The 26333-nt window shown below is 46.2% G+C and overlaps 1 protein-coding gene across 1 annotated transcript in view; it reads right to left on the reverse strand.

The window, feature by feature from the left end:
* Nucleotides 1-2237: 2237 nt before the first annotated feature.
* Nucleotides 2238-26333, reverse strand: part of DPP8 (dipeptidyl peptidase 8) — a 43769-nt gene continuing 19673 nt past the window's right edge. Inside the window, exons 11-20 of the mRNA XM_087704373.1 lie at nucleotides 25450-25609; nucleotides 23308-23387; nucleotides 20992-21144; nucleotides 14492-14627; nucleotides 12698-12843; nucleotides 10420-10566; nucleotides 6328-6480; nucleotides 5538-5680; nucleotides 4249-4360; nucleotides 2238-2623 (exon numbers count right to left, since the gene is read on the reverse strand). Coding sequence (XP_087560499.1) covers nucleotides 2498-2623; nucleotides 4249-4360; nucleotides 5538-5680; nucleotides 6328-6480; nucleotides 10420-10566; nucleotides 12698-12843; nucleotides 14492-14627; nucleotides 20992-21144; nucleotides 23308-23387; nucleotides 25450-25609 — 1356 coding nt within the window. The 3' untranslated portion in view covers nucleotides 2238-2497. The remainder of the gene's footprint in view (nucleotides 2624-4248; nucleotides 4361-5537; nucleotides 5681-6327; nucleotides 6481-10419; nucleotides 10567-12697; nucleotides 12844-14491; nucleotides 14628-20991; nucleotides 21145-23307; nucleotides 23388-25449; nucleotides 25610-26333) is intronic.

Below are 26333 nucleotides of genomic sequence, written 5' to 3' on the forward strand. Positions count from 1 at the left end.
TCAATCCCTCCAAGACGGAGTGGCTGTGGTTTCCGTCATCCCGATTTGTGCATCTTGTTCCATCTTTGATGATAGAGGGAGAAATTTTAGCCCCCTCAGAAAGGGTCCACAATCTGGGCGTCCTCCTGGATATGCGGCTTAGTTTAGAAGAACACCTGATGGCTGTGACCAGGGGGGCCTTTTACCAGGTTCGCCTGGTACGTCAGTTGCGCCCCTTCCTGGATCGGGATGCTCTGTACACAGTCACTCATGCCCTCGTCCTCTCTCGCCTGGACTACTGTAATGCTCGCTACATGCCCTTGAAGAGCACCCGGAAGCTTCAACTGGTCCAGAATGTGGCTGCGCAGGTTATCATGGGGGCACCTAGGTACTCCCATGTTACACCCCTTTTAGGCGGCCTGCACTGGTTGCCGGTTGTCTTCCGGGTGCGATTCAAAGTACTAATTATGACCTTTAAAGCGCTCCATGGCACAGGGTATCTGTGAGACCACCTACTGCCACTGGTAGCCTCCCATCATCCAGTGCGATCCCACAGAGTTGGCCTCCTCAGGGTGCCGTTGGTCAGACAGTGTCGGCTAGTGACCCCCAGGGGGAGAGCCTTCTCTGTGGGAGCGCCTTCCCTCTGGAATGAGCTGCCCCCGGAGCTTCGTATAATCCCCGACCTCTGGTTCTTCCGACACACCCTAAAAAGTTGGCTTTTCCAGCAAGCCGGCCTGGCCTGAACAAAACCAAATAAAGTATTGATCACTGTTAATTTTAATTTGATTTTTTTTAAAAAAATGTATTGTCAATTTTAATTGGATTTGGGATATTCCATTTAATTTTTTTTAACTTTTATATTATGTGTTTCTTTTAATTGTTGTATGCCGCCCTGAGTCCTTGGGTAAAGGGCGGCATATAAATCTAATAAATCTCAATTTCTCAATCTCTTATCTCTCTGTCTCTGTCTCTCTCTATCTATGTATCATCTATCTATCTATCTATCTATCTATCTATCTATCTATCTATCTATCTATCTATCTATCTGTCATCTATATCATCTATCAGAATGCAGTATTGCACACTGACTCTGCCCACTGCCAGCAGTTCGATCCTGACCGTCTCAAGGTTGTCTCAACCTTTAATCATTCGGAAATTGGTTAAACGAGAACCCCAATTGTTGGGGGTCAGAGGCTGACTCTGTAAACTGCTTGGAGAGGGCTGTAAAGCACTGTAAAGCAGTATATAAGTCTAAGGCAGTGTCGTGTGGTGAGTTTTATGGCTGGTGAGGCAGCTTTTTAGACTTGTGGACTTTAACTCCCAGAATTCCACAGCCAGGCATACTCAGTTCCAATTTAAAGCGACAGCATTTTTTCCCTTGCAAAATAAGTTTTCCCATTCTTTTTCTTCTCCCCCCCTCCTTCCTCCCTCTCTCCCTCCCTCCCCCCTCTCTCAAACAGACACACGCACACAGAGAACTTGGATCCCTCTCTCACTCACTCACTCTCAAACACAAACACAGAAGTTGGATTGGATATATTTTCCAAAGGCTTGAAAGCACCTCCTCTGCCATACCCCCCCTTCCCCTGCTGCCTTCCGATTGGAGCCTTTGATTGCAGGTGAATCACGTTGCCTTTTCAGTGAAGCTGGGCTTATATACATTTATCCAGCTGTGTGTATGTGTGTGTGTGTGTGTGTGTGTGTGTTTGTGTTTGAAAAGGCAACGTGGGTTCTGTATACAATCAAACTTTTTGAATTCCTTCCCCCTCCCCACACACGCACCTTTTCCAGCTGTTTCAGAGAGGATTTCAACTCTGCCCTCATGAAATGCCAGAGCTCTGAGTCAGACTGAGCTAGTTGCTCCCAGAGAACTCTAAAAAGCCTCTAAAAATGCCCTCTACAGGAGGCGAGAGAACACGTGCCTCATTTGCATAAGGAATTCTTTGCTTTTTAACCCTTGGTTAACTCTTAAAAGATGAAAAATTCCTTATGCAAAAGAGGCCCCTAGTTCTCTGGCCTCCTCCTATAGTTAACACTAAGCACTGTTCCAAGTCACTGTGACTTAGAATCTGGTAGCAACTACCTTGACTTTAATTATTTTAAAAAAATTCTTTAAAATTCTTTCCTTTTCCTCATGACTGGTGAGGCCACGCCCCCCTGCTTCTAGTGACTGCACGTCCCTGGTCTAAGGGCTACTGCTATTGTTCTGTAACCAACATCCCTCTGGTTAGGGAGGAAGCCCAGATTCCAAAAGACTGTACGGTTTATCCGTTTTATTATTTACATTTAAAATTATTCATTTGCTGTACAGTCATCTCCTGTATGGCACCGGGGGGGGGGGGGGCAGGGAGGAGGGGATCTTGAAAAAGGAAGAGGATCATCAATCAAGCTGGGCAGCGGGAATAGATTTCTCTCTCGGTTAGAAGCAGGCACCAGGAAGGAAGGCACCATTCAAGCACTCCTGTTTGGTTAAACAGCTGTGGATGCGTCATGCCGAGAAGTCCTGGGGTTCAGGGGCTCAGGGCATCGCCTTCAGCGCGGCCATGTGCGATCCCAGATTCTCCTGGAGGTAGTACAAGAGGTGAAGTTCGTAGTGTTCTCCAGATTCAGGGACCCGTATACTGTGCCGCTCCTGCGGATAAATCTGGGGGAGGAAGATAGAAAGCGAAAGAAATCCAGCTGTGACTGGGATGCAGAAGGCTGGGGTGCAATCCTCGGGATCTCTGGGGATGAGGGCACCAGGTGTTCACTCTCGTATGAGCACCTCAAGAAAATCTAGACTGTTTCTTTCCACCTAGAGCAGCGATGGCTATGCTTTTTGTCCTCTCACTCCAAAAGTGTGCACACCCATGTGACAACACACACTTGTGTGCCCACACCCATAATGCAATGCTTGCGTGACATCACCCCGCGCGACACCCCGCTGTGCATGTGTGAGCCCCCTACGACACCCTCCTGCTCCCATCACGCATGCAGCGCACGACCCCCCCGTGCCCCTTTTTGGCCCTAGCAAGCCTCCCTGATGCCTCTTGGGACCCAAAATCGGCTGCAGGGGGTGCGCTGCACCATCCCATGCTCTTCCCTTTGCATGCACGTGGGACCCCCCCCCTCTCCTGTGCATGCGCATATGTCTCCCACATGTGCGGCAGAGACCTGACAATCAGCTGGCTGGCAGGAGGCGCGCGTGCAAGCACGGTGGAGCTGAGCTGAGCGACGGCTCGTCTGCCTGCAGAAAAAGCTCCGTGAAGTTCGCCATCATAGACCTAGAGCAGTGGTTCTCAAACTTGGCAACTTTAAGACTTGTGGACTTCAACTCACAGAATTCTCCAGCCAGCAGAGCTTTGGAGAATTCTGGGAGTTGAAGTCCACAAGTCTTAAAGTTGCCAGGTTTGGGAACCACTGACCTAGAGCTAAGAGAAGCCGTGACCAAGGAACGCTGCAAATGGGATATGTTGTCTAGTACCTGAAGTTTGGTCACCTCACCCCTGAGGGACATCATAAGAGTGGTCATGTGACTGTGAGGAAGGAGCCATCAGGATTGGCTTGTAACTCCCTTGTTCCAGGTACCGTATTTTTCAGAGTATGACGCACCAAGATTTTGAAGAGGCAAATTAAAAAAGTTTTTGCATTCTGCAGACCTCCCATAAATGGCCCATTTTTCGCAAAAACAGGTCCATTTTTTTGTCCAGGAGGCTTATTGACTGCTCCTGGGGCCTGAAGGGGCAAAAATGAGCAAACAATGGCCCACTTTTTGCTCCTTTCTGCTCTCCCCAGCCCCCAGGAGCACTCTGGAAGCCTCCTAAAAGCTACGCATGGCCATTTTTGCAAAGGGGGTGGAGTTTCAGGAGGCAAAAAAATGCTGTATTCGATGTATAAGTCGCACCCAGATTTTCACCCTCTTTTTGAGGAAAAAATGTGCGTCATACTCCAAAAAATACGGTAGGTCGCAACTTCAAACAGATGCTGAGAAACAGTGGTAAATCAACACCTTCATTCAACCACAGTTCCTTTTCTAATTTCCCAGTTCTACAAGATTCTGGGGGTCTGAAAGAGCTGCAGGCTGTTGAAGCCAGGAGGAAAGGGGTTGACCTGGCTGATTCCTTTTATCAGGGGTGGAAGAATAACATCTCCCTTGAGAGTCAGCCAGGAGCTCTCCATAGTCCTGATCCTGCCTCAGCCTTGCCCCCTCCAAGCCATCCAGCCCAATCCAGCCCCAACTGCATTTTAACCCTTGCATCTTAGAGCTGCACAAATTTCTTGGCTACCTACCTGGAGGTCGTAGGGTTTCCCAGCCCTGACCAGGAAGCTCAGCAAAATACTAGTATGTGCAAAATGAACATTTTCATCCAGGAATCCATGCAGTAGCAATAATCGGTTGGGCCTGAAGAAACCGACAAAAAAAACAACCAGGGAAAATGTAATTAGAAGTACAATCCAGTGGCTTCACAGAAATTAATTATTACCGTATATTTCATGCAGATTTTCCCCCCACATCTAGGAATGCAGTATTTTATAAACTCACCTAATGACCCAAAGAACAAACAAAAATCAGTCAAAGAGATCAACTGGGATGAAAAGCAAAAAGTTAAATCCAGCAACAATACTAGAACAGGTTTTCTTCCCAATAATTTCCTCGCTCAGAGCACCTATATTTGTGCTCTAGGTTCTAAGACATACTCAGATTAATCATTTGTCAAAACTGTCACTGAAAAATCCCCACCTTATTACAGGTAGTCCTCGACTTATGACAACTGAGCCCAACATTTATGTTGTTAAGTGAAACATTTGTTAGGTCAGCCTTGCTTCATTTTACGATCTTTCTTGCCACAGTTGTTAGGTGAATCATTATAGTTCTTAAGTTAGCAACACATTTGTTAAGTTCCCCATTGTCAGACAGTCGCAAAAGTGGATCAGATGACTCTGGGACACTGTGACCATCATCAATATGAACCACTTGCCAAGCATCTGAATTTGGATCATGCGACCATGGGATTGCTGCAATGGTCATAAGTGTGAAAAGGGGTCATAAGTCACTTTTTTTCAGTGCTGTTGTAACTTTGAATGGTCCCCTAAATGAACTGTTGTAAGTTGAAGACTACCTGTATTAGAGATATGTTTCCTTCTTTTATATAAAAACATTATTTCTTTTTATTAAAAAAAATTTTAATTTTAATTTTTAATTTAAAACAAATACAACATCTTTCTTTACATGCTATAGAAAGTGTGTCAGTCGGTCACAAATAAACTTTTGTGCATCTCCTCCACAGTCAACAAACATAACTCATGTTAACTCGAGCATTTTAACTCAAATATTCATACATTTCACCATCATCATATATCCATTTTCATTTGACTGTAATTATTATTTAAAAATATTAATAAAAATAATAATCTTAAACAATACATGCCCACATCAGTGGGGGGGAAAAAAGACAAAAAGAACAAAAGACAAGGCAGGGAAGAAAAAACAAAACAAAAAAGAAAACAAAAAAGAAAAAAAAGAATAATAATAAGAATAAACATTATTTATTCTTTCTTTGAATATCACGTAGACTTACTGTGAAGGGAATTTCTCTGCCTGCATAGCTACGGAGCCCAAGCAATAGCCCCGTTCGTTATTGTCTGGGTCTCCCATGTAACGCTCGGTGTAACCCGTGTCGTAGAAAAGCCACAAAGTGACGGGAGCACCAGCAACTGCCACCTGCCCAAAGAAAAGTCAAGTTGGCTGCAAGCATTTGGAAGAATTGTCTCGACTAGAGCAAAGCCTAACCCTACCCATTCTCTCTTCTCTCGCACTCGGGTACTTTGGAAAATAGGTTGACCCCCCCCCCTCTTCTCTAGGGCAGCTCCTCAAATACTGGAAAACCTCTCACAGTGATGCCTAAACTTTTTGTCCTTGCGTGCCAAAAGCCCATAATGCAATGCACGTACAACACCGTGTGCTCGGCCCCCTGCTCATGCACGTGTGACTCCCCCGCGCGACTCTCATGACCCGTTTTGGGCATAGCAGGCCTCCCTGAAGCCTCGTGGGACCAAAAATGGGGGGGCATGACGCACCTCCCCTGCGCTCCCGCATGACCCCCCGCCCCCCTGTGCATGTAGCGTGTCTCTCGCATGCGTGGCAGAGACCTGAAAATCAGCTGGCCGGCGGGAGGCACGCACGAATGCATGGTGGGGCTGAACTGGGGCGATGGCTTGCATGCCTGCAGAGAGGGCTTTGCGTGCCACCTGTGGCACCCTTGCCATAGGTTTGCCATCACGGACCTATCATGTCACCCCCTGGGCCTTCTACACTTCCGCATCCCCCGTGCCCAGAGGAAGGGAATGGGCCGTGCCAGGGGAACCAACCTTGAAGATCTCTGGCCTCTGCAGCAAGGCCATCAGGGAAAGAAATCCACCGTAGGACCAACCATGAATGCCAACCCGGTCTAAATCGATGAACTCGTATTGGGAAGCCAAATACTGTAAGCCTTCCACTTGGTCGCCAATTTCAATTTGTCCCTGTTGGAAGGGGGAAAAAATAGGCAGGGGGGGGAAATATCACGTATATATCAAGTATGTAAATTAGGGAATAACAGAGTTAGAAGGGACCTTGGCGGTCTTCTAGTCCAGTGGTCTCCAACCTTGGCAACTTTAAGACCTGTGGACTTCAACTCCCAGAGTTCCTCAGCCAGCTTTGCTGGCTGAGGAACTCTGGGAGTTAAAGTCCACAAGTCTTAAAGTTGCCAAGGTTGGAGACCACTGTGAATCTAGTCCAACTCCCTGCTCAAACAGGAGACCCTATACTACTCTGGGCAAATAGCTGTCCTGGCTCTTCTTAAAACCCTCCAGCAATGGCTCATCAACAACATTTAAATATAGAATAGAATAACAGAGTTGGAAGGGACCTTGTAGGTCATCTAGTCCACACACACCCCAAGCAGACCCTACACCATTTCTGACAGATGGCAGCTCAGTCTTTTCCTTGAAAGCTTCCAGTGATGAAGTTCCCATTACGTCTGAAGGCAACTTCTGTTCCACGGGTTGATTGTTCTCACTGTCAGAAAATTCCTCCTTATTTCTAGGTTGAATCTCTCCTTGACCAGTTTCCATCCATTATTCCTTGTCTGGCCTTCGGGTGCTTTGGAGAATAGTTTGGCCTCCCTCCTCTCTGTGGCAGACTCTCAAATATTGGAAGACTGCTAATTCTGAAGGCAAGCTGTTCCATTATTTAATTGTTCCCACTGTCAGGATGTTTCCCCTTAGTTCTAGGTTGGATCTCTCCCTCATAATTCAAATCTTTATTGTCAGAACACAACATGTGTACTATGAGATTGGCCGAGCCTCCCTTCATGCACAACATATAACCCAACACAATACAACTCACAGAGAAAGACAGAAAATCCCTAGCCCAGTGAATCCTACTAACAAACACCCAGTCCTCAAAAATTGTGGTGGTTAACAACTAACAATGGCCATGGTTTATAAAGAAAATCTGTATAAGATGTTCTACAGATGGCATCTTCCCCCATTCCTCTCCAAAACGTTTAAAAATTTGGCCCCAAATTGTTGGAAGTGCAAAAAAAAAACATCAGGGACTTTTTATCATATGTGGTGGACATGCAATGAGGCAAAAACATACTGGAAAATGATTCAATCATGGTTGGGACAAATGGTGGGAGATCTGGGCGAAAGCAGATAGGCTCACAATTGAACTAAAAAATAAAGGGGAATCGGAATATTTTGAAGTCTGGAACAGATTCTATTACTGGTATAAGACAAGGTGACAAGACTGGAACAAACTGTAAATAATGTGATTGGATAGAAGGATAGATAATGTATTAAGTAGGCTAGCAGTTACTGGATGAGATTATTTGTATATAATGTGATTGTATGGTCACTTCAACTTCGTGGTGCTGCACTGTTTTAAATGTAAAAACAATAAAAATATATATTTTAAAAAATTGTTGAGGTTGAGGATTACCTATATGGCAGAAGTGGACTTCTAACCTCTTGTTCCTTTTTGCCTCCACCAATGAGATTTGGCTGCTTACTTCAACGGCCTCTTGTGTGCTTTGAACATGAGTTTTATCACCACTGCCCGGTAAAAAGGGAACAAGAACTAAATTCTGGGCTTTACTTGTTTTCTTCCCTGTGATGTAATCAGTCTGGCTGAAATTTATTCTTTTGAAAAAGTGGAAGTCTTCCAGGGCTACATCGGGTTCTTTCAGAATTGTATTATGAAGTCAACACCCAGGAGAGGAATTTGTTCAATTCAAAGTTATTATTCAAACAAGAAGTGTGTACAATGAGATCCCCCCTTCGTACACAATCACCCCCCTTCCCAACACAAGACAACCCACAGTGAAAGACAAAAAATCTCTTGTCCCCTGAATCCTACTAACAAACCCCCAGTCTATTGCACCATTCGAACTTATTTCACGCCACGCCAGTCCTGCAAGCCAGTCGTACTATGTTGTTGTAGAGTTGTGTTTCATTCAGAAGACTGACAAAGTACGGATAAAAACTGTTCTTCAGCCTGTTTGTGCAGCTGCCTATGCTTCTGTATCTCCTTCCCGATGGCAGGAGGGTAAAGAAGGGCTGACCAGGGTGAGAGTCGTCCCTGAGGATTTTCGTCACTCTTCTAAGGCAGCGAGCCCTAATAATGTAAGGGACAGCCGACAATGTTTTGTGCTGTGCTCACATCTGAAAACTTCTTGGCCTGCGTTCAGAACGAGGCCGGTGTCCTTACTCAAGTACAGAAAGGATACTGAACTCAAGCTGCCTGCGCTCTACATGGGGCTGCCCTTGAAAAGTGTTCAAAGACTTCAGTTAGTCCAGAATGCAGCCGCGCGAGCGATAGTGAGTGTACCTAGGCACATTACACCTATCCTTCGCGAGCTGCACTGGCTCCCCATTGGTCTCCGGACACGTTTCTAGGTGCTAGTCGTTACTTTTAAAGCCCTACATGGTTTAGGACCTGGCTACCTGAGAGACCGCCTCCTGCCATTTACCTCCTAGAGACCCATAAGATCCCACAAACTAGGCCTCCTCCGGATTCCATCTGCCGGTCAATGTCGGCTGGCGACTCCCTGGGGGAGGGCCTTCTCTGTAGCTCCTCCAGCCCTATGGAACGATCTCCCCGTGGAGATCCGGACTCTTACTACTCTTCCGCCCTTCCGCAAAGCGATTAAGACCTGGCTGTTCCGGCAGGCCTGGGGCTGTTGATTTATCCAGCCCCATTCTAAGCTATATGAATGTTGTGAAATTTTAATGTCTGTTCTTTTTAATTTTTATATGTTCCCTCTTCCTCCCTTTATCTGTAAGCCACCCTGAGTCTCTCGAGAGTGGGCGGCATACAAATCCTAATAAACTGTAAACCCTTTTCACATTCCCAGCTAAAAAGAACTTCCCTCTGGCTTGTATGTTTATTCACTGTTATTCATGTTTACCGTCCCTTTTCAGGACTCTCCTCTCCCCCAACTGGGAATGAGAACAGAAAAACAAAGAATAGGTAGGACTTCAACTCCCAGAATTCCCCAACCAGCATCTCAATGTTGCCAAGCCTGGTCCAGAGCAGGGGGTCACCAACCTTTTGGACCTCAGAGGCCACTAAATTCATACTTTTAAATGCCGCAGACCACTAATATGATCTGCCTATAGACCGGCTGGGTAGGCGTGGCTAGGTGGTCATGTGACTGGGCAGGCATGGTCAATTCTGTGTCACTCACATCGAGGGGCGCCTTGCCAGCTCTATTTGCCACTCCTCGCCTGCCTGCCCGGGCTCCTTAGGAAGCAGTTGTTGGAGCTAAGCAGCCACCGGGAGAAAGAGTTGGCAAAACAGCTCAGTTCAAATTGGATCTGACTAAGAAGGAGGCTCAGCAGAAGCACCTCACTGAGGACTACAAGCATAGGCTTTCCAAGCAGAGGGAAGACCTGTGGGAGTGCAAGGCCAGGTATCGGGGCCTGGAGGCTCAGCGGGATGAGATGGTCAGCCAGTTCCAGGCCCTGATGCAGTCCCACTGGAACAAGGCCCTCCGGCTCTTTGACATCAACAACACTTCTCTCCAGCCTTCACCCAAAGCACCTCACCAGGAGGCCAAAGCAGACCACAAGTCAGAATTTCTGCTCCCCTCCGACCCGCACAAAAAGACCATTTTTTCCATTTTCCAGCATGAACATGCACAGCATGTAGGGGGAGACTTTCTGCAGCAACACAAGCGTTCATTGCACATATCCGGCCCGGGGGCCGTAGTTTGAGGACCCCTGATTTAGTGCAATATAAAAAACGCAAATAATTTTTCTGCGGACCACCAAAATTTTCCCACGGACCACCAGTGGTCCACGAACCACCAGTTGGTGGCTGCTGGTCCAGAGGAGACCCAAAATGAGAAAAAAGACCTATGAAAGGGCCGTTGGTCCTTTTCAGCATTTGATATCTCCATTCGTGAGGCAATTTACCATCTTATATTTGAAGGCGCCTTCGAAGGCCAGGCCCCGGTGGCAGGAACCTCGGTTGTCCAGCACCACGACCACGTAGCCCAGGGAAGCCAGGGTGTTCAGTCGGAAATATTTGACCCCTTTAAAGCGGTTGTTTACAAGCTGCACCTGGAAGGAGGCATCAAAGCATCATCATCCTTGTTGATGTTGTTCTTATTCATCAAGGAACAATAAAAGACACAAATAATCACATCTTGGGCTGATATTTTTTGGACATTCAGATTCTAGCCAAGAACCTAGGAAATATTCAAATATTTGTGTAAATCACAACATGCTGAGTAAATCCACAGTTAATGCCCAAACAGAAGGTTTTTTTCTTCCTGAAATGGATAGTAGCCCATTTCACAAAGAAGTGGGTGTCAAGCTATTCTCCAAAGAACCTGAAGGCAGGAGAAGAAGCAATGGATGGAAACTAATCAAGGAGTGGAACAACTTGCCTCCAGAAGTTGTGAATGCTCCAACACTGGACGTTTTCAAGAAGAGATTGGAGAACCATTTGTCTGAAGTGGTGTAGGATTTCCTGCTTAAGCAGGGGGTTGGACTAGAAGATCTCCAAGGTCCCTTCCAGCTATGCTATGCTATGCTATGCTATGCTATGCTATGCTATGCTATGCTATGCTATACTATGCTATATTCTGTTCTGTTCTGTTCTATTCTGTCCCGTCCCATCTCATCCCATCCTATCCTATTGTTATTTTGTAATTCTATTCTATTCTATTCTATTCTAAATTGTATTGTTCTATTCTATTCTATTCTATTCTATTCTATTCTATTCTATTCTAGGCTACTGTATCCTTAATTGTATTATTCTATTCTATTCTATTCTATTCTATTCTATATTCTGTTCTGCCCCGTCCCTTCCTATCCTATTGTTATTTTGCTATTCTATTCTATTCTATTCTATTCTATTCTATTCTATTCTATTCTATTCTATATTCTGTTCTGCCCCGTCCGTTCCTAGCCTATTGTTATTTTGCTATTCTATTCTATTCTATTCTATTCTATTCTATTCTATTCTATTCTATTCTATTCTATCCTTAATTGTATTATTCTATTCTGTCCCATCCCTTCCTATCCTATTGTTATTCTATTCTATTCTATTCTATTCTATCCTATCCTTAATTGTATTATTCTATTCTGTTCTATTCTATATTCTGTTCTGCCCGTCCCTTCCTATCCTATCCTATTGTTATTTTGTTATTCTATTCTGTTCTGTTCTGTTCCGTTCCGTTCCATTCTATATTCTGTTCTGTCCCATCCTTTCCTTTCCTTTCCTATCCTATCCTATCCTATCCTATCCTATCCTATCCTATCCTATCCTATCCTATCCTATCCTATCCTATCCTATCCTATCCTATCCTATCCTATCCTATCCTATCCTATCCTATTATTATTATTTTGTTATTCTATTCTATTCTATTCTATTCTATTCCAACCCATCCCATCCCATCTTATCCTATTCATTGATGTAAAAAATAAACCAAACACAGTTTCCCCCATCTATATGTGCTCAGCTTGGCATCTTTTGCTATCCTTCATTTCTGTCCAAAGTGGCATCTGTAAATTTAGTTGCAGGGAACTTAAGTAAATAAGATGATGATCTCCGTCATCTTATCATGATTATGATTTCTGTCACAGGTAGTCTTGTAAGAGGTACAACTTTTTGTTTAGTGGCCATGCGAAGTTACAGTGGCATTCAAAAATATGACCATTTTTCACACTTACAACCATTGCAGCATCTCCATCGTCTCATGATCAAAATTTGGAGGCTTGGCAACTGGCATGTACTTACGACAGTTTCAGCATCCCAGGAACACGCGATCCCTTTTGGCGAACTTCTGACAAGCAAAGTCAACAGGGAAGCCAGATTCACTTAGCAACTGTGTTACTGACTTAGCCACTGCAATGATTCATTTAACAACAGTGGCAAGGAAGGTCATAAAATGGGGCAAAACTCACTTAACAACTGTCCTGCTGAACAACATAAATTTTGGGCTCAATTATGGTCAAGGATTTCCTGTACTCTAGTGGTTTCCATTTGCCCTTTCAAGTACAGTTCTCAATTCTAAAATACAGAATCATTTATGGGACATAAACATTTTTGGCAAATACAGACCATTTCTGCAATTCCCAAACTGAGCTCCTTCTGGGCACCAGCAATCAGATCTACTCAAGTGCAGATTTTCATTGATTCCCTCCCACCCCAAAATGTGGCTGAAATACAAAAATGAAGACTCACCTGTGGGCCCCCATAGATGAAAAGCACCGTGGGGTATTTCTTCCCAGGTTGTAAATCATGGGGCTTGTACATCATCCCATAAAGCACAAACCCCGAGGAGCTCTCAAAAGAGAAGATTTCTGGTGGGATGTAATCTGGGAGAGATCCTGCAGAGAAATAGGAGAGAGAGAGAGAGGGAGGGAGGGAGAGAGAGAGAGAGAGAATTAGGTCTCAATGCCCATTTCTGCAGTTTCAGAAGATCCGGATTTGTTTTCCACTAAAAAATGAATTTCTTCTTTCCTACTTTTCCTTCCTTCCTTCTTTTCTTTCTCCCTTCCCTTTCCTTCCCACACTTCCTTTCCTTTTCCCTTTCCTTTCCTTCCCCTTCCATTCCCCCTTTTTCAAGCACCCAATTTCCCACAATAGAAGCCAGAAGTTTCTGTCTTCTAGCACAAAATAATTTTTTTCCTTGCTTCCTTCCTTCCTTCCTTCCTTCCTTCCTTCCTTCCTTCCTTCCTTCCTTCCTTCCTTCCTTCCTTCCTTCCTTCTTTCCTTCCCCCTCCCTTCCTCTCAATTTTTTTTTACTCAGGATTCCAAATAGCATCCAATAGTAAATCAGAGTCCAAGGCAAAGTATTGTTCAAAGTTCCAATTTTTTAAGAGAGCCATGTTGGCACATCTGGGAAAACACGAATCTGAAAGCTTCCTGGGTTTCCCCACCCAGTTGAAAGTTCAATATCTTTCCGCACACCCACAAGCCCATCACATGGTCCAATCTTCCACTGCCATGCTGGCAGCTTCCACCCATCCAATTCTGGTCAGATGTAGAGGTGCAAAGACAAAGGATGACCTTGGCTTTCTGGAAAGAATTTTGTTATGGCTACATGGCATCTAACTCCATACAATCCTCCCTCCCATTTTCCCACAATAGAAAATGCATAGTAGAATAATAGAAAGTGTGGCAGGCACAACCTAAATGCTGGAGATGTGATTGGGCTGATGCTACATACTATCATATATGGTGGGCTTGTAAAAAGGTTAAATCATTTTTAGTTAAAAATATGGTGGATTATGCAAAATGTTCTTTAAAAAAGGATAAAGTTTACCCCTCAGTTATTTTTGTTAGGTATAATTACTGATTGTACAGTTATAGAGACTAACTTGATTTTGCATTTAATAACTGCAGCAAGACTGCTGGTGGCATAATACTGGAAGAAGGATGATTTGCCTACTATTCAAGAATGGACATTAAAAGTAACAAACTTAGCAGAGATGGCTAAAATATCAGCATATCTTAAGGACCACTCAAATGAGAGATATAAATTGGAGTGGAGAAGATGGATTGACTATACTCAAAATAAATATGGGACTAAGAAATTCCAGATAGCTTATGACTGAGGCAACAGGGAATGACATAATCTGTTTAGAGTTAGCCTAACAAAGAGGAGTTAAAGCTCAAATGATAGAGGATATTAATTTTTTACTTTTAGGTTTACTTTAGAATATTTTTGTTAAAGATTTATACCCTGTATTGGTTCTGGGAAGCCGGGGGAGGGAAGGTTGGGAGGGGTGGGGTTTGGGTGGGGAGGGGAGGGGGAGGGAAGTAAACATTTGTAAAAGGTTTTTTTTTTAAAAAATTCAATAAAAAAAAGAAAGTGTGGCAGGCCAAAGACCCAAAAGAAAAGATGGCTGCAGGCCTGAAACTCTCCCTCCCTCATAAAACCAGAATGCCTCCAAGCATTGCAAGCCCCACAGCACCCTGAACATTCCCTCCTAGTTCAGAAACATTCCCGGCCTCCAAGAGAAAATTGCTCACCTGAAGAATGCAAAATGGTGGCCCAGAATTCCTTGGCCCTTTGACCAATTCCCTCTTCCATTCCAGTCAGCTTGTAGAGGGAGACTTGGTGGGGGCATTTCTGGTTACTGAATTTACATATCACCATGTCGCAGTCCTGCAAAGAGAAACAGTGCAGTGCACAGGGCATGTGCGAAGGAACATGGCTGCCGAGTTCTTCGCTCCGGCGTCTACACGGGAAAAATAGCTAAAAGAAGGAGATTTCGCCCCCAGAAATCGTGCTGGAGAGAGATCAGGGCACGGGCGATTTCTCGGAGGGTCTGGTGCTGGCAGCAGATTGGAGAGACTTTGCTCTCCAGGGCTGCCTTTACGAAAAAAACGCCGGCGCCGCTCGGAGGCGCCCGGAAGACGCCGCGGCCCAGCTGATTTGGACGCCGCGGCCCAGCTGATTGGAAAGGCATTGAAAACACCGCCCGGGCGCCGCTTGGAGGCTGGAGAGAAGATCAGGGCACGAACGATTGTCGGAGGCTTGCTGGCAGCGGACAGGAGAGATTTTGCTCTCCGAGGCTGCCTTTTGCCTTTGCGAAGAGCGCCGACGCCAAACGCCGTTCGGGGGTGCCCGGAAGACGCCGCGGCCCAGCTGAGTTGGAGAGGTGTTTAAAAACACTGCCCAGGGGCCGCTTGGAAGGCGTCGCGACCCACCTCGGCTAGAGACGCTGGATAACTTCTGTTTGGAGTACTGTTTGGGGTTCGTTGTGACCTGGCTGACTTGAGAGAGCCTTGACTCTCCTCCTCCTGCTGGCTGAGAGAATCCCCCCCCCTCTTTGTTACTCTTTGCCTCGTCTGTGCTTTTGGTTGCTGTGGATTGTATTGGATTATCTATCCCCCCAGGGAGAAGGCGGTTAGCCTGAGACATCACTGGGAAAGAATGGGAGGCGGTCTTTATCTGCCGCTATTGCAACCCCATTCCTCTCCCCTCGGCTTGGCCTCCCCTGTCGGGACATTCGCCCCTCCATCGGGCTGTTGCCATCGCAGGGTCTTCTGCTGGCTGAGATTAGACTCCTCTTGGAATGCGGCCTTTGGACTTTTTGGACTATATTTTCATCTGTCCCTTTATCTGCATTTTCATCTGCCAAGGCCAATGTGGTCTGATGCCGCCTTGGACCTGCTACCACAGATAGCACCACTACTGGACGAGTGGGGGTACCTACAATATATAGAAGGCCCTCTCCATTCCTATTCCTTAACCATCTTGGACTCTTTTGGACCTTCCCAGAACTATTCGCACTTTAAATTAATTAACTCTTTGCGCAACCCATAATTTCTTTCTTTTCTTTCATCTTTTTCTTCTTTCTTTGTATGGGTTATGCATGAGGTATGCTTGAGATGAATGGATGTCCCACTTTTTATGATTATATTGTTGTAATTTTGTGTTTTTAACTTTTTACGTGGGGATTGTTTGGGAGAGTGCATGAGTATGCGTGATTCGGAGGACCTGCCGGGAGTTGCGGGGGCCACGGGGGTGGGTGAGGGGACCAGAGACACGGGAGAGGGTCGGGGTATTGCGGTCGTAACAGGGAGAGGCAGATACGGCGGGGACTTTAGGGCAGGCCATTACCGGGGAAGGAGGGTTCGCTACATTACAGAGATCCCTCCTTCCGGCCCTACGAGTCCCACTCCAAGACCAGATGGCGCAAGTAGTCAGGACCCTGGTCTCAGGCTGTTGTCGCTAAATGCCAGGTCTGTCGTACATAAAGCTCCTCTCGTCCGGGACTTAATTGAAGACGAGAGGGCAGACCTGGCATGTATTACTGAGACCTGGCTGGGCCCAGAGGGAGGAGTCCCCCTTGTAGAGCTGTGCCCAGAAGGATTTCAGGTGCTGCATCAGCCGAGGGCTCAGGGAAGGGGTGGGGGTGTGGCCGCTGTTATCCGGGAGTCGTTAGTTCCTCGTAGGGTCCCTGCTCCGGAGATTGTCGGGTGTGAGTCTTTGCTGTTAAAGTTGGACCTCAAGGGTCAAGTGGGTCTGCTGCTAACGTACCTGCCTCCCAACAGCGTTGCAGCAGCCCTCCCCTCGCTCCTCGAGTCGGTAGCCGAGCTGGCAATTGAGTTCCCTAGGTTGATGGTCCTGGGGGACTTTAATTTGCCGTCGCTCGGTGAAAACTCTGATGGGGCGCAGGAGTTCATGGCTTCCATGACAGCCATGGGCTTGACCCAAGTAATTCGAGGCCCAACCCATTCAGCGGGACACATGCTTGACCTCGTATTTCTCTCGGAGCAGTGGATGTGTGATCTTGGTCTGAGGGGGAGTGACATCATACCCCTGTCGTGGTCAGACCATTGCCTACTGAGGCTCGACTTCCGGAGGCCAAACCCCCACTGTAGGGAGGAGGAACCGACCAGGTGGTTCCGCCCCAGGCGTCTTATGGAACCTTCAAGGTTCCAGACAGAGCTTGGGGTTATTCCTGACACTTTCGCCCACAGTCCGGTGGAGACTCTGGCCGCTGCGTGGCACTCGGCAGCGTCGGAGGCCCTCGACCGGATTGCGCCACTGCGGCTCCTCCGAGGCGGCGGATCCCGGAGACCCCCTTGGTTTACCGAGGAACTCCGGGAGATGAAGCGCCGGAGGAGATGCCTAGAGCACCGTTGGAGGTCCGATAAGTCCGAATCGAACCGAGCAATGGTAACCACCTGCACCAGGGAGTACACCAAGGCACTTAGGGCAGCAAAAAGATCGCATATAGCCACCCTGATAGCATCCGCTGAGTCCCGTCCAGCCGCCCTGTTCAGGATAACCCGCTCCCTATTGAACAAAAGGGAGGCGGGGGAACCCTTGCAGGGCAGAGCTGAAGAGTATGCCCAATTCTTAGCGGACAAAATTGCTCGGTTTCGGTCGGACTTGGACTCCACCCCCGCAGTTCCAGCCGAGGCGCAGAGGGATCAAGTAGAACAACACTGGGTTGAGTTTCAGGACGTTACCCCCGGGGATGTGGACAAGGCCATGAGAGCTGTAAGTACCTCCACCTGTGTTCTGGATCCGTGTCCTTCATGGCTGGTTACTAACTGCAGTGAGGTGACACGAGGCTGAAAGCGGCGGTGGTGAGACCCCTCCTGAAGAAACCAACCTTGGATCCAGCTGTTCTCAACAGCTATCGTCCTGTCTCCAACCTTCCCTTCCTGGGGAAGGTTGTTGAGAAGGTGGTGGCCTTCCAGCTCCAGCGGTCCTTGGAGGAAGCAAACTACCTAGACCCCTTCCAGTCGGGCTTCAGGCCCGGTTACAGCACAGAAACCGCTTTGGTCGCATTGGTGGATGATCTTTGGAGAGCCAGAGATGAAGGACATTCCTCCATCCTGGTCCTCCTTGACCTCTCGGCGGCTTTCGATACCATCGACCATGGTATCCTTCTGCGACGACTGCGGGAGGTGGGAGTGGGAGGCACCGTGTTACGGTGGTTCTCCTCCTACCTCTCGGACAGGTCGCAGTCGGTGTTAGTGGGAGGGCAGAGATCGTCCCCAAGGCCCCTAAACTATGGGGTGCCGCAGGGTTCGGTCTTGTCCCCCCTACTATTTAACATCTACATGAAACCGCTGGGAGAGATCATCCGTAGGCACGGGATTAGATACCATCAATACGCGGACGATACTCAATTGTATCTGTCCGCCCCGTGCCAAATCAATGAAGCGGTTGACGTGATGTGCCGGGGTCTTGAGGCCGTCATGGACTGGATGAGGGTTAACAAGCTTGTGCTCAACCCAGAAAAGACCGAGTGGCTGTTGTGTTTTCCTCCCAAAGATTTGGCCAATATTCCAACACTCAGGCTGGGGGGTCAAATTTTACACCCCTCAGAGAGGGTCCGCAACTTGGGAGTCCTCCTGGACCCACAGCTGTCATTCGACCACCATTTAACGGCTGTGACCAGGGGGGCATTCGCCCAGGTACGCCTGGTGCGCCAGTTGCGACCCTACCTGAATCGGGAGGCTCTCACAACAGTCACTCGGGCCCTTGTGACCTCTAGGCTGGAATACTGCAATGTGCTCTACATGGGGCTGCCCTTGAGGAGCATCCGGCGACTTCAGCTAGTGCAGAACGCAGCCGCGCGAGTGATTGCGGGTGCACCCCGATTCACCCGCATTACACCTATCCTCCGCGAGCTGCGCTGGCTACCTGTCGATCTCCGGATGCGCTTCAAGGTGCTACTAATCACCCATAAAGCCCTACATGGCAGTGGATCTGGATACTTGAGAGACCGCCTTCTGCCAATTACCTCCCTACGACCTATAAGATCACACAGACTAGGCCTCCTCCGCATCCCATCGGCCAGCCAGTGTCGGCTGGCAACTACAAGGAGGAGGGCCTTCTCAGCAGTAGCCCCGACCCTTTGGAACGAGCTCCCCGTGGAGATTCGTACCCTCTCCACCGTCCCGGCCTTCCGCACAGCCTTGAAGAACTGGCTCGCCCGTCAGGCCTGGGGATAAGGATTCCTACCCCGCCCGAATGATGTATGCATGTTGTTTGCTATTTTATTATATGTTGTAATCTTAACGTTGTATTTTCCCTTCCCTGGTTTTTTGTGAGCCGCCCTGAGTCCCCTTAGGGAAAAGGGCGGCCTATAAATGTTAATAAAACCAAACCAAACCAAACAGAAATTATACCAGACCCCTAAACCAATGTTGGCTTGCATTCCAGTTCCTTCTTCACTTTTCCTCAAGGACAAGGCCAACTCTGCTACAGGTGGACCGCTGTTTCTTCATGACAGAGCAAATCTCCAATATTGGAGCATTGGAGATTTGCTCTCTCACGAAGGACAGTGTTTCTCAACCGTGGCAACTGGAAGATGTCTTGACTTCATCTCCCAGAATTCCCCAGCCAGCATGGACATGTGAGAAGACCCAGCCAACTCTCTAGAAAAGGCTCCAAAAAGCTGGGAAAGGTGGAAGGGAAGAAAAGAAGAGAATGACGAGCAGTAAAGTGGACAGTCTCAGATGTAAGGGTTTCTGACTCCCAGAAAGCTGGCTGAAGAATTCTGGGAGTTGAAGTCCAAACATTTTCAAGTTGCCCAGGCTAAGAAACACTGGCTTAGATATCCCACTACTGGCTTCAAAGGAAAGGAATTCCAGTTCCCAACGCAAATAGAGATGCCAGCAAATTGGGGAAGATTGTTAAAGACCAAATCTAACTTCTTGCAAAGCTATCATGCAAACTAGCATCTGTGTTTCCTGCATCGGATGAGGAGAGCACATCTTTCTCCTGGCTACTTTTTACAGAGGCCCGACAGAACGTCTTAACAAACTGCATCCCTGTTTGGTTTGGTGGCTCCAGTGCCTCAGATAGAAAGTCCCTACAGAGAGTGGTGAGGACAGCCGAGAAGATTATAGGAAGCTTGCTTCCTATTATACAGGATGCTGCTTATAAGCTCTATGTGCCTAGAGCTCGAAGCATTGTTAGACACCCTACATACCTATTTCATGGTCTGTTTCTGTTGCTCTCCTCTGGGAGAAGGTTTTGAAGGATTTCTAGCAGGATTACTAGATTTTGTTTATTTCCACAAAGTGGGATATATCAATCCAACTCCAGACTGAATCTGAACATCATGCTCCGGGATCTGACTTGGCACACCAAACACCGTAGACTCACAATAGCTAAGTTCACACATTTGGCTAAGCTAAAAGAATATCTTTTTCTCTTCTACAGGTAGTCCTCGATTTATGACCACAATTGAGTCCAACTTTTGTGTTGCTAAGCAAGACAGTTGTTAGGTGAATTCTGCCCCATTTTATGACCTTTTGTGCCAAAGTTGTTAAGCGAATCACTGCAGTTGTTGAGACTCTGCAACCGTCATAAAGTACATTCCAGTTGCCAAGTGTCTGAATTCGGATCATGTGACCACGGGGATGCTACAATGGTTGTAAGTGTGAAAAATGGCCATAAATTACTTTTTTCAATGCTGTTGTCTTCAAATGGTCACTAAATGAGTCGAAGACTGTACCAAATTTATGGTCAGGATAGGACCTTCTCAAGAAGATAACCAGGTTCCCTTGTAGACTGGCCCTTTTCATCATGGCATGATAGATTAGATAGATTAGTTTAGAAGCCCCAGAGCCCACCGTAGTAACAGCATTGCCAAAAAGGCATTAGGCGTTATTAACCTAATTTTGCGAAGCTTCTTCTCCAGTAACATTGTACTGCAAACTAGGGCATACAAAATTGCAGAAAATGATTGCAGAAAATACGACTTCAGCAACAGAGAGGTCAATGCCTGGAATGCTCTACCTGACTCCATTGTTATAGCCTCAAACCCCCACAGCTTCAACCTTCAACTGTCTACTGTGGACCTCACCCCATTCCTAAGAAGTCCGTAAAGGGGGCGTGCATAAGCGCACCAGTGTGCCTACTGTCGCTGTCCTACTGTCCCCATTTATTTGTATTCGTTTCTTTCATTCATGTCCATGTTTATATTTATAACTACTATCTTATACATGTTTGACAAACTAATAAATACAAATACAAATACAGAATAATGTACCTGACTAACATAGGAAGCATGTGAGAAACCATGTTCGGTCAGCTGCTGAATTTCTCCAGGGTTCTCATAGCTAACGACGTATAAGTGGTGTTCCAAGGGAGAATCTCTTGTACCTTCAAAATATACCAGTTTGTTAACTTCATCCACTCGGATCTGATTAAAAAAAACAAAAGCACAAAACAAACGTGAGCCACTTTTCTACCATCCAGGATACCCATGAAGCCACTTCAGTTGTAGCTTTACTGCCTGACCAGGAAGTGAAGGCAGAATTACCTCGTGCTAGAATATCCTCCGCATGACTCTGCGAAGCCTTTTTTCTCTGAAATGGTATAGAGTCTCCTGCTTGAGCAGGGGGTTGGACTAGATGACCTATTAAAACGCTGTGTGGAAATTAGTATCCTTGAGTTCAGCTGTAGAGTGATGGATTGATGGATTGAAGGAGGGACGGAGGGAAGGAGGGAGGGAAGGAAGGAAGGAAGGGGAGGAATGTGGAAGGAAGAAATAGCAGGAATGGGGAAGGAAGGAAGGGGAGGAATGGGGAAGGAAGGAATAGGGAAGGAAGGAGAGGAAGGGGAAAAGAAGGAAGGAAGGGAAGAGGGGAGGAAGGGGAGGAATGGGGAAGGAAGAAAGGAATGGGAGGAATGGGGAAGGAAAGGAGGAAGGGAAGGAAGGAATAATAGAGTTAGAAGGGACTTTGGAGATCTTCTAGTCCAATCTTCCTCCTCAAACAGGAGACCCTATACCCGTGATGGCGAACCGATGGCACGTGTGCCCGAAGTGGCACAGGGAGCCATGACGCCTGGCACGTGCTGTGTCTCCCATTCCTCTTCCTGGTTTTGGCGTGCATGAGCACAAGACAATCTGCTGATTTTTGTGCGAGAGGCATTGCTGGAAACCGAAAGAGCTGATCTTCCATTTTCCAGCGTGAGCATACGCAGTGTGATATCTATTACTTGGATTATGGAGAGGATTCTCTTAATATGAATTACAATAAAAATTAATGAGTTAACAGAAGCATATATTATTCCCCACAACAAAGAGAAGCAGAGATGGTCAAATTGGTTCTTTTATCCAAAGAAGAGAAGATATCTAAGGTTGTTTCTATTTTGAAATTGCTTCTCGATGTTATGCTTGCAATGAAAAAAAAATGAACCTTTGCTTTTGCTGATTAGGTAGATTTATTGTTAAAGAAATGACTGTTGTGTAAAAGTAAAAAGTTGCTGTTGTAATGTGAAAAGACCGAGTGGCTGCTGTGTTTCCCTCCCGCGAATTGGCCAAGTGTTCCATCTCTCAGGCTGGGGGGTCAAATTATACGCCCCTCAGACAGGGTTCGCAACTTGGGAGTCCTCCTGGACCCACAGCTGACCTTCGAACATCATTTGTCAGCTGTGACCAGGGGGGCATTTGCCCAGGTTCGCCTGGTAGATGCAATGACCTGAACCGGGAGGCCCTCACAACAGTCACTCGTGCCCTTGTGACCTCTAGGCTGGAATACTGCAATGTGCTCTACATGGGGCTGCCCTTGAAAAGCATTCGGCGACTTCAGCTAGTCCAGAATGCGGCCGCGCGAGCGATTGTGGGTGCACCTCGCTTCACCCACGTTACACCTATCCTCCGCGAGCTGCACTGGCTGCCTGTCGATCTCCGGGTGCGCTTCAAGGTGCTACTTATCACCTATAAAGCCCTTCATGGTAGTGGGCCTGGGTATTTGAGAGACCGCCTACTGCCAATTACCTCCACTAGACCGATACGATCGCATCGTTTAGGCCTTCTCCGAATTCCATCTACTAGCCAGTGCAAACTGGCAACTACCCGGAGGAGAGCCTTCTCGGTGGCTGCTCCGACCCTCTGGAACGAACTCCCCGTGGAGATTCGGACCCTCACTACCCTCCAATCCTTCTGCGCCGCTTTGAAGATCTGGCTGTCCCGGCTGGCCTGGGGTTAAGATTCCAACCCCACCCGAATTGTGTGACTGTTGTTCTCTCTTTTAATATGTTGTATTGTTTCCATATTGGAATACTGTTTGTCTTTCCCCCCCTCCCTTTTTGAATTGTGAGCCGCCCTGAGTCCCCCCAGGGAAAAGGGCGGCATACAAATAAAGGAAATTCAAATTCAATTCAAATCTTCTACTGTGCTAAAGAGAGTCGGAAGTCGGTGCCTTTCTCCTTCCGTCTTTACCCCAGTTTTTCCTCCCAGCCCCTTTCCTAGTTTTCTCTTACTTTTTTTGAATTTCTCTTTGTATTTTATATTGTGATAAACCAACAAAAAGTTTCAAAAGTTCATCAACTGAAAAAAAGGGAGACAAAACCAGCTTACGTTTGAGCCGTGCCGGCCAAGCACTTCCCATTCTCCGCTGGTGAGGGGCACCTCTTCTTTGACATGACATAAGAAGTCGCCTACAAGGAGATCAAAGTTACGGGAGTCCATTGTTTCTCTTCCCCAGCTCAACCGAGCGACATCATTTCTGAACGTAGAAGAGGCACGCAAGAAATTGGAACACCATGCAAATGTCTATGGAGATTCTCAGTCATTCAGGTTGTGGTTGCCCCAAAGGTGCATTTTCAAGAGGCAAATGGACTTTCTGTTTTTTCTTTGATTCACTTCTCATCCAAGAAGCTTCTTCCGTTCTACTGGATGGTGAGGAAGGAAGGCTTTACATTCCTTGTGGTCACCTGGTTGTTAGCACTCTTTCAAAAGTATGGAAGAAGGGTCAAGGAGGCCATGTTGAATGAATGTTGTGTTTTATTGTTTTATTTTATTCACATATTATTTCATGTTTTGTCTTGCACTCCTTTCCCACGAATTGTAAGCCGCCCTGAGTCCCTTCAGGGAAAAGGGCGGCCTATAAATGACAATAAAATCTAAAATCTAAATCTAAAATCTAAATTAAGACTGAACAGCCCTCTCTCAACAGAGGGGGAGAGATACGGCATCATCTATCTCCAATCTACAACACAGTCCTTTCAGCAGTTCCAAGAAGGCTCCACACCCATTTGCCCCACTCAGGTGACCCTGAGGACAAAGGTAAATCTCCAGGTGACCCCAACGACTCTCTAAAATGATGCAAATGACCAGCTGTCTGCAAGGAGTATAAATCCTTCCATTCCCCACTAACCTTTTACCTGTTTTTAATAGGGAAGGGACACAGGGCAGAAAACATTCTGCAGCCAAGAAGTTTCCATACCCATTTGTACTACTCAAGTGACCTCAAAGACACAGACAAATTTCTAAGTGGCCTCAACGATTCTCCAAAAGGATGCAAATGACTAGCTGTCTGCAAGGAGTATAAATCCTTCCATTCCCCACCATCCAGTCAGACCTGAAGAAGCTTCTTGGATGAGAAGCGAAACGTCTTCAAAGAAAAACCAGAAAGTCCACTTGTTTCTTGAAAACAAGCGTCTTTGGGCACCGTGCAAGTTACCGTATTTTTCGGAGTATAAGATGCACCAAGGTTTTGAAGAGGCAATTTTTTAAAAAAAAGTAAGTAGGTAGATAGAGGGATAGAGAGGGAGAGAAAGAAAGAGAAATACAGTAGAGAGGGAGGGAGGGAGGGAGGGAGAGAGAGAGAGAGAGAGAGAGAGAGAGAGAGAGAGAGAGAGAGAGAAGGAGAGAGAGAAGGTAGGTAGGTAGGTAGGTAGATGTTTCCAGGTGTATTTATCCATGTGCTGGAGAAGGAAATAACTGACAATCTGCAGCACCGAAGACTTTGTTTCTGTTGGCACAGCACTTGATCAATATAATTCTCATCAATCAGTTAAAGAGCTTTCCAAAAGGGGGGAGAAAGTTTTTGCACTCTGCAAACCTCCCCAAAATGGCCCGTTTTTCATGAAAACGGGCCAGTTTTTTGTCAAAAAAATTGCATGCATACTTTATAGAGGCTGATAGAGTGCTGCTGGAGGGGGGGGCAAAAAATGCCCCATTGTTTGCTCATTTCTGCCTTCCCCAGCCCCCAGGAGCTCTCTGAAAGCCTCCTAAAGGCTCTGCACGTCCATTTTGGTGAAGGGCTTCGGTAGGCAAAAAATGCTGTATTCGATGCATAAGACGCACCCAGATATTCAGCCTCTTTTTTGAGGCAAAAAGGTGCGTCTTATACTCCAAAAAATACGGTACTTCTTATGCCAATAAAAGATTTGGCAGTTAGACAGAGAGGGCATCGAAGGAAATTGCTCCACCTTCAGAAAAGAGGCAGGCCTCCACTTTACACCTGTATAGTCTTGCTGCCTTACAGGTAGTCCTCATTTAACAACCACCATTGAGCCCAGAATTTTGGTTGTAAGTTATTGCAGCCGTTAAGCAGGTCACCATGTGACATAACTCACTTTTTTCAGTGCCGCTGTAACTTTAAATGGTTAGTAAACAAATGGCTGTAAGTCGAGGACTACCTGTATTGTGAGACCTTCTGCCTGCACACCTAACTTCTTCCGTTTATTAAGACACAGAAGCAAAATAGGGGGTTACTTGGAGTTGGAAGTCCCCCCGAGGATCGTCTGTATTTGCTCTCTTTCAAAACGGTGGAGATTTTGTACAGATGTCGGAATCCTGTTTTGCACTCGGAGGCGAAGATGAATTCTATCACATCCTCGTGAGTTTGAGGAAAAACATGGAAGATATCATGGATCTGCGGAAATAAGGAAAAGCGGCAAGTCAAGACGAAGATTAGGAAAATTGGGAGGGTGAGTTCAAACTGGTAAAGGAAATCTGCTTTATAGAATACAATGGAATGAAATGGAATAGAAGAGAAGAGAATTAGAATAGGAATAGAATAGAATAGAATTAGAATGGAATGGAATAGAATAAGAATAGAATAAGGAATAGAAGAGAGTTAGAATAGAATTAGAATGGAATGGAATAGAATAGAACAGAAAATATAGGGAATGGAATGGAATAAAATAGAATAGAGTAAGAATAGAATAAGGAAAAGAATAGAATTAGAACAGAACAGAATAGAATTCTTTATTGGCCAAGTGTGATTGGACACACAGGGAATTTGGCTTTGGTGCCTATGCTCTCAGTGTACATAAAAAGGGGGGGGGAAAACATTCATCAAGAATCATAAGATACAACACTTAGCAATAGACACAGGATACTAAATAAGCAATCAAATCATACTAGGAAACTAAATAAAACAATGTAAATCGTAACGATACAAGCAAGAAGGTTATAGATTATCTTTACGATTTATATTGTTTTATTTAGTTTTCCTAGTATGATTTTATTGGTAAACTGATAAAGGAAATCTCCTTTATAAAATAGAATAGACTTCTTTATTGGCCAATTGTGAGTGGACACACAAGGAATCTGTCTTTGGTGCATATGCTCCCAGTGTACGTTTTTTTAAAAAT

The sequence above is a fragment of the Thamnophis sirtalis genome, unplaced genomic scaffold, assembly GCF_051295495.1.
Source record: "Thamnophis sirtalis isolate CommonGarterSnake01/CBP01778 unplaced genomic scaffold, rThaSir2_p1.2 scaffold_2, whole genome shotgun sequence".
Classification (NCBI taxonomy): domain Eukaryota; kingdom Metazoa; phylum Chordata; class Lepidosauria; order Squamata; family Natricidae; genus Thamnophis; species Thamnophis sirtalis.